The sequence below is a fragment of the Protopterus annectens genome, chromosome 3.part1 (assembly GCF_019279795.1).
Source record: "Protopterus annectens isolate FY-2018-M chromosome 3.part1, PAN1.0, whole genome shotgun sequence".
In the NCBI taxonomy this organism is placed as follows: Eukaryota; Metazoa; Chordata; order Ceratodontiformes; family Protopteridae; genus Protopterus; species Protopterus annectens.
In genome coordinates, this window is record NC_056732.1 from 1,859,628,652 (window position 1) to 1,859,642,093 (window position 13,442).

Here is a 13,442-nt window from a genome sequence, read left to right on the forward strand (position 1 = left end):
CTTACTTCTTCCTCCTGTGAATCACCATGCTAGTCATAACATGTCTTCTTACTTCTTCCTCCTGTGAAACACCATGCTAGTCGTAACACGTCTTCTAACTTCCTCTTCTGTAAAACACCATGCTAGTCATAAAACATCTTCTTAATTCTTCCACATGTGAATCACCATGCTAGTCGTAACATGTCTTCTTACTTCTTCTCCTGTGAAACACCATGCTAGTCATAACACATATTCTTACTTCTTCTACTGTGAAACACCATGCTCATCGTAACATGTCTTCCTACTTCTTCCTCTTGTGAAACACCCTGCTAGTCATAGCACGTCATCTTACTTCTTCCTCCTGTGAAACACCATGCTAGTCATAACACGTCTTCTTACTTCTTCCTCCTATAACACCATGCTGGTCATAACATGTCTTCTTACTTCTTCCTCCTGTAAACACAGTGCTAGTCATAACGCATCTTCTTCCTTCTTCCTCCTGTAAAACACCATGCTTCTTCTTCTTCTCGCTGTGAAACACCCTGCTAGTCATAACACATCTTCTTACTTCTTCTCCTATGAAACACCATGCTAGTCGTAACATGTCTTCTTACTTCTTCCTCCTGTGAAACACCATGATAGTCATAACATGTCTTTTTACGTCTTCCTCCTGTGAAACACCATGCTAGTCGTAACACTTCTTCTTACTTTATCCTCCTGTGAAACATCATGCTATAGCTGTAACATGTCTTCTTACTTCTTCCTCCTGTGAATCACCATGTTAGTCGTAGCACGCCTGCTTACTTCTTCCTCCTAAGAAAGACCGTGTTGGTTGTAACACATCTTCTTACTTCTTCCTCCTGTAAAAAACCATGGTAGTCATAACATGTCTTCTTACTTCTTCCTCCTGTAAACACAATGCTAGTTATAACACATCTTCTTCCCTCTTCCTCTTGTGAAACAACATGCTAGTCATAACATGTCTTCTTAATTTTTCCTCCTGTGAAACACCATGCTAGTCGTAACACATCGTCTAACGTCTTCCCCCTGTGAAACACCATGCAAGTCATAACACTTCTTACTTTCTCCTCCTGTGAAACACCATGCTTAGTCACAACATGTCTTCTTCCTCCTGTGAAACACCATACTAGTTGTAACACGTCTTCTTACTTCTTCCTCTTGTGAAACACCATGCTAGTCATAACACGTCTTCTTACTTCTTCCTCCTCTAAAACACCATGCTATTCGTCTCATGTCTTCCTACTTCTTCTTCTTGTGAAACACCATGCTAGTCATAAGACGTCTTCTTACCACTTCCTCCTGTGAAACACCATGCTAGTTATAACATGTCTTCTTACTTCTTCCTCCTATGAATCACCATACTAGTCATAGCACGCCTTCTTACTTCTTCCTCGTATGAAAGACGATGTTGGTTGTAACTCGTCTTCTTACTTCTTCCTCCTGTGAGTCACCATGCTAGTCATAACATGTCTTCTTACTTCTTTGTCCTGTGAAACTTCATGCTAGTCGTAACACATCTTCTTACTTATTCCTCCTATGAAACACCATGCTAGTCATAACACGTCTTCTTTCACCATGCTAGTCATAACACGTCTTCTTCCTTGTTCCTCCTGTGATGCACCATGCTAGTCATAACATGTCTTTTTACTTCTTCCTCCTGTGAAACACCATGCTAGTCTTAAAACATCTTCTTACTTCTTCCTCCTGTGAACCAACATGCTAGTCATAACATGTCTTCTTACTTCTTCCTCCTGTCAAAAACCATGCTAGTCATAACATGTCTTTTTACTTCTTCCTCCTGTGAAACACCATGCTAGTCATAGCATGTCTTCTTATTTCTTCCTCCTGTGAAACTCCATACTAGTTATAACATGTCTTCGTACTTCTACCTCTTGTGAAACACCATGCTAGTCATAGCACGTCTTCTTACTTTCTCCTCCTGTGAAACACCATGCTAGTTGTAACATGCTTTCTTACTTCCTCCTGTGAAACACCATGCTAGTCACAACACGTCATCTTACTTCTTCCTCCGGTGAAACACCATTCTAGTCATAACACATCTTCTTACTTCTTCCTCCTATGAAACACCATGCCAGTCATAACATGTCTTCTTACTTCTTCCTCCTGTAAACACAATGCTAGTCATAACACATCTTCTTCCCTCTTCCTCCTGTGAAACACCATGCTAGTCATAACATGTCTTCCTACTTTTTCCTCCTTTGAAACACCATGCTAGTCATAACATGTCTTCCTACTTTTTCCTCCTTTGAAACACCATGCTAGTCATAACGCATCATCTTACTTCTTCCTCCCGTGAAACACCATGCTAGTCACAACACGCTTTCTTACTTCTTTCTCCTGTGAAACATCATGCTAGTCATAACACTTCTTAATTCCTCGTCCTGTGAATCACCATGCTAGTCACAACACGTCGTCTTACTTCTTCCTCCTATGAAACACCATGCTAGTCATAACATGTCTTCTTACTTCTTCCTCCTGTGAAACACCATGCTAGTCATAATATGTCTTCTTACTTCTTCCTCCTGTGAAACACCATGCTAGTCGCAACACATCTTCTTACTTCCTCCACCTGTGAAACACCATGCTAGTCTTAACACTTCTTCCTACTTCTTCCCCCTATGAAACACCATGCTAGTCATAATATGTCTTCTTACTTTTTCCTCCTGTGAAACACCATGCTAGCTGTAGCACATCTTTTTACTTCTTCCTCCTGTCAAACACCATGCTAGTCCTAGCACGTCTTCTTACTTCTTCCTCCTGTGAAACACCATACTAGTCACACCACGTCTTCTTACTTCTTCCTCCTGAGAAACACCATGCTAGTCATAACATGTCTTCTTACTTCTTCCTCCTGGGAAACACCATGCTAGTCATAACACGTCTTCTTACTTCTTCCTCCTGTGAATCACCATGCTAGTCATAACATGTCTTCTTACTACTTCTCCTGTGAAACCCCATGCTAGTTGTAACATGCCTTCTTCCTCATGTGAAACACCATGCTAGTTGTAACACGTCTTCTTACTTCTTCCTCCTGTACAACACCATGCTAGTCGCAACACATCTTACTTCCTTCTCTGATGAAACACCATGCTAGTCGTAACACGTCTTCTTACTTCTTCCTCCTGTGAAACACCATGCTAGTTGTAACACGTCTTCTTACTTCTTCCTCCTGTACACCACCATGCTAGTGGCAACACATCTTACTTCCTCCTCTGATGAAACACCATGCTAGTCGTAACACGTCTTCTTACTTCTTCCTCATGTAAAACACCATGTTTGTTGTAACATGTCTTCTTACTTCTTCCTCCTGTGAAACACTAGTCGTAGCATGTCTTCTTACTTCTTCCTCCTGTGAAACACCATGCTAGTCATAACACGTCTTCTTCCTTTTTCCTCCTATGAAACATCATGCTGGTTGTAACACGTCTTCTTAATTCTTGCTTTTGTGAAACCCCATGCTAGTCGTGACACATCTTCTTACTTCTTCCTCCTGTGAAACACCATACTAGTCAAAACATGCCTCCTTCTTCCTCCTGTGAAACACCATGCTAGTCATAGCACGTCTTCTTACTTCTTCCTCCTGTGAAACACCATGCTAGTCATAGCACGTCTTGTTACTTCTTCCTCCTGTGAAACACCATGCTAGTCATAACACATCTTTTTACTTCTTCCTCCTGTGAAACACCATGCTAGTCGTAACATGTCTTCTTACTTCTTCCTCCTGTGAAACACCATGCTAGTCGTAACATGTCTTCTTACCTCTTCCTCTTGTGAAACATCATGCTAGTCGTAACATGTCTTTTTACTTCTTCCTCCTGTGAAACACCATGCTAGTCGTAACATGTCTTCTTACCTCTTCCTCTTGTGAAACACCATGCTAGTCGTAACACGTCTTCTTACTTCTTCCTCCTGTAAAACACTATGCTACGGTTAACACGTCGTCTTACTTCTTCCTCCTGTGAAACACCATGCTAGTCATAACATCTTCTTCCTTCTTCTGTTGTGAAACACCATGCTAGTCATAGCACGTCTTCTTACTTCTTCCTCCTGTGAAACACCATGATAGTCATAACATGTCTTATTACTTCTTCTCCTGTGAATCACCATGTTAGTCATAACATGTCTTCTTACTTCCTCCTGTTAAATACCATGCTAGTTGTAACACATCTTCTTACTTCTTCCTGTTGTGAAAAACCATGCTAGTTGTAACATGTCTTCTTACTTCTTCTTCCTGTGAAACACCATGCTAGTCATAACACATCTTCTTACTTCTTCCACCTGTGAAACACCATGCTAGTCATAGCACATCTTCTTACTTCTTCATCCTGTGAAACACCATGCTAGTCGTAACACGTCTTCTTACTTTTTCTCTTGTGAAACACCATGCTAGTCATAACATGTCTTTTTACTTCTTCCTGTTGTGAAACACTGTGCTAGTTATAACGTCTTCTTACTTCCTCCTGTGAAACACCATGCCAGTTGTAACACATCTTACTTCTTCCTGCTGTGAAACACTGTGCTAGTCGTAACACGTCTTCTTACTTCTTCCACCTGTGAAACACCATGCTAGTCATAGCACATCTTCTTACTTCTTCGTCCTGTGAAACGCCATGCTAGTCGTAACACGTCTTCTTACTTTTTCCTCCTGTGAAACACAATTCTAGTCATAACACGCCTGCTTACTTCTTCCACCTGTGAAACACCATGGTAGTCGTAAGATGTCATCTTACTTCTTCCTCCTGTAAAACACCATGCTAGTCGTAACACGTCTTCTTACTTCTTCCTCCTGTGAAACACCATGCTAGTCGTAACACGTTTTCTTACTTCTCCTGTGAAACACCATGCTAGTCATAACATGTCTTCTTACTTCTTCCTCCTGTGAAACACCATGATAGTCATAACATGTCTTCTTACTTCCTCCTGTGAAACACCTTGCTAGTCATAACACGTCTTCTTACTTCTTCCTCCTGTAAAACACCATGCTAGTCATTACACGTCTTCTTACTTCTTCCTCCTGTGAAACACCATGCTAGTTGTAACACATCTTCTTACTTCTTCCTCCTATTAAACACCTTGCTAGTCATAACACGTCTATTTACTTCTTCCTCCTGTGAAACACCATGCTAGTTGTAACACTATCTTCTTACTTCTTCCTCCTATTAAACACCTTGCTAGTCATAACACGTCTTCTTACTTCTTCCACATGTGAAAGACCATGCTAGTCATAACATGTCTTCTTACTTCTTCCCCCTGTGACACACCATTACTAGTCATAACACGTCTTCTTAGTTCTTCGTCCTGTGAAACCCCATGCTATTCGTAACACTGCTTCTTACTTCTTCAGCCTGTGAAACACCATGCAAGCCATAACACGTCTTCTTACTTCTTCCTCCTGTGAAACACCATGCTAGTCGTAACACATCTTCTTACTTCTTCCACCTGTAAAACACCATGCTAGCTATAACACGTCTTCTTACTTCTTCCCCCTGTGAAACATCATGCTAGTCATAACACATCTTCTTACTTCCTCCTCCTGTGAAACACCATACTAGTCATAATATGTCTTCTTACTTCTTCCTCTTGTGAAACACCATGCTAGTCATAACACGTCCTCTTACTTCTTCCTCCTGCGAAACACCATGCTAGTCGTAACATGTCTTCTTACTTCTTCCTCCTGTGAAACACCATGCAAGCCATAACACGTCTTCTTACTTCTTCCTCCTGTAAAACACCATGCTAGTCATAACATGTCTTCTTATTTCTTTCTCCTGTGAAACACCATGCTAGTTGTAACACGTCTTCTTACTTTTTCCTCCTGTGAAACACCATGCTAGTTGCAACATGTCTTCTTACTTCTTCCTCCTTTGAAACACCCTGCTAGTCATAACACTAATTACTTTTTCCTCCTGTGAAACACCTTGCTAGTTGTAATACGTCTTCTTACTTCTTCCTCCTATGAAACACCATGCTAGTCATAACACGTCTTCTTACTTCTTCCACCTGTAAAACACCATGCTAGTCGTAACACGTTTTCTTACTTCTTCTCCTGTGAAACACCATGCTAGTCATAACATGTCTTCTTACTTCTTCTTCCTGTGAAACACCATGATAGTCATAACGTGTCTTCTTACTTCCTCCTGTGAAACACCTTGCTAGTTGTAACATGTCTTCTTACTTCTTCCTCCTGTGAAACACCATGCTAGTCACAACACGCCTTCTTATTTCTTCCACCTGTGAAACACCATGCTAGTCATAACATGTCTTCTTCCTTCTTCCTCCTGTGAAACACCATGCTAGTCGTAACACGTCTTCTTACTTCTTCCACTGTGAAACACTGTGCTAGTTATAACGTCTTCTTACTTCCTCCTGTGAAACACCATGCTAGTTGTAACACATCTTCTTACTTCTTCCTGCTGTGAAACACCGTGCTAGTAGTAACACGTCTTCTTACTTCTTCCACCTGTGAAACACCATGCTAGTCATAGCACATCTTCTTACTTCTTCATCCTGTGAAGCACCATGCTAGTCGTAACACGTCTTCTTACTTCTTCCTGTGCAACACCATGCTAGTCTTGCATCTTCTTACTTCCTTCTCCTGTGAAACACCATGCTAGTTGTAATACTTCTTTCTACTTCTTCCTCCTATGAAACACCATGCTAGTCGTAACACGTCTTCTTACTTCTTCCACATGTGAAACACCATGCTAGTCATAGCACATCTTCTTACTTCTTCGTCCTGTGAAACACCATGCTAGTCGTAACACGTCTTCTTACTTCTTCCTCCTGTGAAACACAATTCTAGTCATAACACGCCTGCTTACTTCTTCCTCCTGTGAAACACCATGCTAGTCGTAACACGTCTTCTTACTTCTTCCACCTGTGAAACACCATGCTAGTCGTAAGATGTCATCTTACTTCTTCCTCCTGTAAAACACCATGCTAGTTGTAAGACGTCTTCTTAGTCGTAACACTTTTTCTTACTTCTTCTCCTGTGAAACACCATGCTAGTCATAACACGTCTTCGTACTTCTTCCTCCTGTGAAACACCTTGCTAGTCACAACACGCCTTCTTATTTCTTCCACCTGTGAAACACCATGCTAGTCGTAACACGTCTTCATACTTCTTCCACCTGTGAAACACCATGCTAGTTGTAACATGTCTTTTTACTTCTTCGTCCTGTGAAACACCATGCTAGTTGTAACACATCTTCATACTTCTTCCACCTGTGAAACACCATGCTAGTTGTAACATGTCTTTTTACTTCTTCGTCCTGTGAAACACCATGCTAGTTGTAACACATCTTCTTACTTCTTCCTGCTGTGAACCACCATGCTAGTTGTAACATGTCTTCGTACTTCTTCCTTCTTTGAAACCCCATGCTAGTACTAGCACGTCGTTTTACTTCTTCCTCCTGTGCAACACCACGCTAGTCGCAACGCATCTTCTTACTTCCTTCTCCTGTGAAACACCACGCTAGTTGTTACACTTCTTCTTACTTCTTCCTCCTGTTAAACACCATTCTAGTCGTAACATGTCTTCTTATTTCTTCCTCCTGTGAAACACCGTGCTAGTCATAACAGTTTTTCTTCTTCCTCCTGTGAATCACCATGCTCGCAGTAACACGTTATCTTATTTCTCCCTCCTACGAAACACCATGCTAGTTGTAACTTGCTTTCTTACTTCTTCCTCCTGTTAAACACCTTGCTAGTTGTAAGATGCCCTCCTCCACTCTGATGGAACTCCTGCATATCCACAAAATAAAACAGTACCAGAATTACCCATTCTAAAGTCTTACACCTTGCCTGTGATATAAATCGGACCTGCTGGAGGGATATGTATGTATCCCATAGACTACCCATCTATCGAACAGGCTCTCCCCATCCTTGTGAAGCACAGTTCCTCCCTAATCCAATTCAAGTGCAACTTGGACAATTGGATGGGAAACCGGAAATTCGTCCTTGGTTTGGCACCTATGTCTCTTGATGCAAACAGGTAAGCTGTAAATGGTTCATCTCCCAGGCCCATGCTTACACTTATCAAGGGTATCAGAACTTGTCAGAGATTTGGGATGCATGGCTAGGTTTAAAAAGGCCCTTGTGGTCGTTAGCCTAGCAAACATATATGAACCTATGCATCTATGCAGTGCATTCTTAACCTTTACAGTATATTTCCCTACATGTTAAGCAGTGCATCCTTAACCTTTACGGTATACTTCCCTGCATGTTAAGCAGTGCATCCTTAAGCTTTACAGTTTATTTCCCCTGTATGTTAAGCAGTGCATCCTTAACCTTTACAGTGTACTTCCCTGCATGTTAAGCAGTGCATCCTTAACCTTTACAGTGTACTTCCCTGCATGTTAAGCAGTGCATCCTTAACCTTTACAGTGTACTTCCCTGCATGTTAAGCAGTCCATCCTTAACGTTTACAGTATACTTTCCCTGCATGTTAACCAGTGCACACTTAACCTTTACGGTGTACTTCCCTGCATGTTAAGCAGTGCATCCTTAACCTTTACAGTGTACTTCCCCTGCATGTTAAGGAGTGCATCCTTAACCTTTACAGTGTACTTCCCTGCATGTTAACCAGTGCACCCTTAACCTTTACAGTGTACTTCCCTGCATGTTAAGCAGAGCATCCTTAACCTTTACAGTGTACTTCCCTGCATGTTAAGCAGTGCATCCTTAACCTCTACAGTGTACTTCCCTGCATGTTAAGCAGTGCATCCTTAACCTTTACGGTGTACTTCCCTGCATGTTAAGCAGTGCATCCTTAACCTTTACAGTGTACTTCCCTTGCTTGTTAAGCAGCACATCCTTAACCTTTAAAGTGTACTTCCCTGCATGTTAAGCAGTGCATCCTTAACGTTTACAGTGTACTTCCCTGCATGTTAAGCAGTGTATCCTTAACCTTTTATGGTGTATTTCCCTGCATGTTACGCAGTGCATCCTTAACCTTTTACGGTGTACTTCCCTGCATGTTAAACAGTGCATCCTTAACCTTTACTGTATATTTCCCTGCATGTTAAGCAGTGCTTCCTTACCCTTTTATAGTATACTTTCCTGCATGTTAAGCAGTGCCTCCTTAACCTTTTATGGTATACATCCTCTGCATTTTAAGCAGTGCATCCTTAAACTTTTACGGTGTTAAGCAGTGCATCCTTAACCTTTACAGTGTACTTCCCCTGCACGTTAAGCAGTGCATCCTTAATCTTTACAGTATACTTCCCCTGCACGTTAAGCAGCGCATCCTTAACCTTTTACGGTATACTTCCCTGCATGTTAAGCAGCGCATCCTTAACCTTTTACGGTATACTTCCCTGCATGTTAAGCAGTGCATCCTTAACCTTTTACGGTATACTTCCCTGCATGTTAAGCAGTGCATCCTTAACCTTTTACGGTGTACTTCCCTGCATGTTAAGCAGTGAAACTCACTTGTCTTTCTTGAAACATAACCAGATTACTGGATGGGCAGCCACACACTTACTCCAGAATTGGCTAGTGTGGTCCTCCTGGAGAAGGGCCGTGCAGCCTGAGATAATGGGCACTGGCAACGTGTAGATGGTCATGACTCTGAAGTATCTGTAAATCATTTCAAAATGTTTGGCATGTCTTTATGTAAACTAGGCTCCACCTGTCCCTGCACAGTTTGTGTGAGTACTTCATATCTACAGATGCACCCATAAAAGTGTTTCCTCGTTTGTTGAAGTTAAACAGAGAGAGAGCTTCTGATGTACTTTAGTCAGTTGTCCCATGTTTAATCCATTTGCAGTGCGTGCAGCATTGAGAATGGTTGCTAATTAGACATTGCTGATTTTCAAAAGATGGACTTTTGCTTATTGATGGTAGTTATTTAATACATTAAAAATGGAACACAGAGTTTGAGACTTTTCTTTTTTGTCGTGCTTAGTAATATCTATGTTAAATAAATACACCGTACCAGTTAATTTCCATCAAGGTAATTTTATATAATTACTAAATGAACCAACTTCAAAAAGAAAACTTAAAAAGAAACAGACTTATGACTAAAAAATGTTTGATGCATTTTTAAGTTTTTACTCGCGAATTCCTGTTTTATTTTTGAAGAATTTCTATTGATCTGTAAAGAATGAAAGCAGTAAATATGTATTCTGCCTTGTTGTGTCTATTTACCACTAACGCTTTTTTCATAATTTTATATGATTATTTTGTAGCTGAATTAAAGTTCACAGTCGAGTTGTTTAATGCCTCCTGATTCCAAAATATGTTAAACAGAATGACATACTTATTTTTTATAGGTCTGTTTTCTAGTTTTATGGGAAGAAACATTTAAAACCTTCATGTTGTAAATATTGGAATTTAAATATTTGAAATTTAGACTAATTCTGATTTCTCTTATACAGATTATAATTAGCCTGACTTTTCCTTTGCCCATGGGGAGAGTTCTTTTTTTAATATTTGACTGAGGACATCGGTGACGTTTTTCCCGTAAGGTTAGGGTAGTTACAAGGAATTTGCATAATTTGTGTAGAACATGTAGATGAAAAGCCCATCCGATGTATTGTTGGAAAACGAAACAAAAGATAATAAAATAAAACACAGACACGTTAACGCATTTTAAATGGCAGGATAAGAGGGCATAGCAGATTTTTGTTGGAGACCTGTTCATTATTGTAATTCTTTGTGAGACCAGTTTATTGTTTAATATGTTTAGGCATTAAAAAAGATTTGTGTGTGTGGATATACTAACATACCCAGGGGTTTACAATGTAAGCTGTAAGAAAAATCTATTTTGCAGCTAATTATATTTTGACACATTGTTTTTATTTTCTTTTAAGTGACCAGGAATGGAGAATTCGGAGTCTTCCAGAATCTGCAGTCATCCTATGGAAAACTCAGGGATGGAGAATGTGACGGAGCTCTGCCTGATGAGATGCTTATCACAAGGCAATTTCCAGTGAAGACGGAAACTAGAGATGATAACTGTAGGCAAAGTAATGAGGACTTTGACATGAAAACTGAATTAGAAAAGCATCTGCAAGCTGAAGCAGAGGAAACGCCATGCAGCTGGCTTAACCATGGAAACAGTGTAACATTTTATAGTAACAGTGTAACTGATCCTCTAAGTGACAGTGGGGAAAACAAAAAGAATACCCCCCCAACGCATAAACAAGCACTCATTAGGCAGGCTTTGCATGAAGGTGTTATGAATGCCAAAGGTTTTACAGATGGGAAAAACTTAGCACTGCAGAAGATCATTCGTACTGGTCAGAATAACTTTACCACATGTGACAAAAGTTTTACACAGAATAATGACATGCCAGCACTTCAGAATGTCCACATTTGGCAAAAGGATCATCAGAATATCCACACTAGCCTAACACCCTGTAAATGTACCACATGTGACAAGAGTTTTGCATACAAAGGCAATATGTTGAATCATCAGATACACTGTGGGCAGCAGCCATATAAATGTTCCGTGTGTGACAAGAGTTTTGTACATAAGACTCACATGGTTAGACATCAGTATATCCATAGTGAGCAAAAACCATATAAATGTACCATATGTGACAGGAGTTTCGTACAGAAGGGTCTACTGGTACTTCATCAGAAGGTGCATGCAGGGCAGAAACCATACAAATGTACCACATGTGACAAGAGTTTTGCACTAAAGGGAAATCTTGTCCAACATCAGAGGATCCACACGAGCATGGAAATCTATAAATGCACCATGTGTGATAAGAGTTTTGTATACAAAAGCAATTTGGTGACTCATCAGGGGCTCCACACTGGGCAGAAGCCATATAAATGTTCCATGTGTGACAAGAGTTTTATAAGGAAGAACCAACTGGCACTTCATCAGAAGATGCATACAGAGCAGAACCCATACAAATGTGCCACGTGTGACAGGAGTTTTGTGTACAAAGGCAGCATGTTGAATCATCAGATACACTGCGGGCTGAAGACATATAAGTGCACCGTGTGTGACAAGAGTTTTGTAAACAAAAGCAGTTTGGTGACTCATCAGAGGCTCCACACTGAGCAGAAGCCGTATAAATGTTCCATGTGTGACAAGAGTTTTGTACATAAGAGTCACATGGAGAGGCATCAGTATATCCATAGCGCTCAGAAACCATATAAATGTACCATGTGTGACAAGAGTTTTGCATACAAAAGCAGTGTGGTGATTCATCAGAGGCTCCATAGTGGACAGAAGCCATATAAATGCACCATGTGTGACAAGAGTTTTGTATGGAAGAACTGTCTGATGATACATCACTATACCCACAGTGGGCAGAAGCCATATAAGTGCACCATGTGTGACAAGAGTTTTGTGATGAAGAGTCGACTGGTACTTCATCAAAAGATGCACTCTGGGCAGGGACCATATAAATGTACCTTGTGTGACAAGAATTTTTTAACAAAGAATTGCTTGATGATACATCACTATACCCATAGTGGGAAAAAGCCATATAAATGCACCATGTGTGACAAGAGTTTTGTGATGAAGAGTCAGCTGGTACTTCATCAAACAATACATTCTGGGCAGAAACCATATAAATGTACCATTTGTGACAAGAGTTTTGTATACAAAAACAGTATGGTGCTTCATCAGAAGCTCCACAGTGGGCAGAAGCCATATAAATGCACTATGTGTGACAAGAGTTTTGTAACAAAAACTCGGTTAATGATACATCAGTATTCTCATAGTGGGGAGAAACCATATAAATGCACCATGTGTGACAAGAGTTTTGTAAGGAAGTTTTGCTTGATTAATCATCGCTATACCCACAGTGGGCAGAAGCCATATAAATGCACCATGTGTGACAAGAGTTTTGTGCAGAAGAGTAGACTGATATGCCATCAGACCATGCACACTGGGCATAAACCATATAAATGCACCATGTGTGACAAGAGTTTTGTAACAAAGAGTCGACTGTTATGCCATCAGAGCATGCATACTAAGCAGAAACCATATAAATGCAGCCTGTGTCACAAGACTTTTGGTTACAGAAGCAGCTTGGTGACTCATCGAAGGGTGCACGCTGGGCAGAAGCAGTATAAATGCACCGTGTGTGATAGGAATTTTGTTCAGAAGAGTCTACTGGTTCTTCATCAGAAGATGCATACTGACTCTGAATGGAGACAAGATAAATCAGCAAGAAACGGAGAGTAGTATTGTTGGAACTGAATTCATCCTCAAGTCTTGGTGAGTACCTTCAAGAGGTGGACCCTATTTTTCACAAAATCTCACCAAGATGACACTGATATATAGACTGTATTTTATATAGCATATATCATGGACAGAAGTAGGTCAAAAAATAAAAAAGATAGCTGGGTGCACAATACCCAGGATAAAAAGTGCTTGACCCTGGTAAGTGCATTGGTGCCAGGACTGGAAAAAATGACAGTGTAGAATCCTCAAGGCACGGAAATATTTCTAC

General features: G+C 40.6%; 1 protein-coding gene across 1 annotated transcript in view; it reads left to right on the forward strand.

Annotated features, from left to right (window-relative positions):
* Positions 1 to 13,241, forward strand: part of LOC122798771 (zinc finger protein 271-like) — a 255,262-nt gene extending 242,021 nt beyond the window's left edge. The window contains exon 4 of the mRNA XM_044067882.1: positions 10,836 to 13,241. Coding sequence (XP_043923817.1) covers positions 10,836 to 13,174 — 2,339 coding nt within the window. The 3' untranslated portion in view covers positions 13,175 to 13,241. The remainder of the gene's footprint in view (positions 1 to 10,835) is intronic.
* The last annotated feature ends 201 nt before the right edge of the window (positions 13,242 to 13,442 follow it).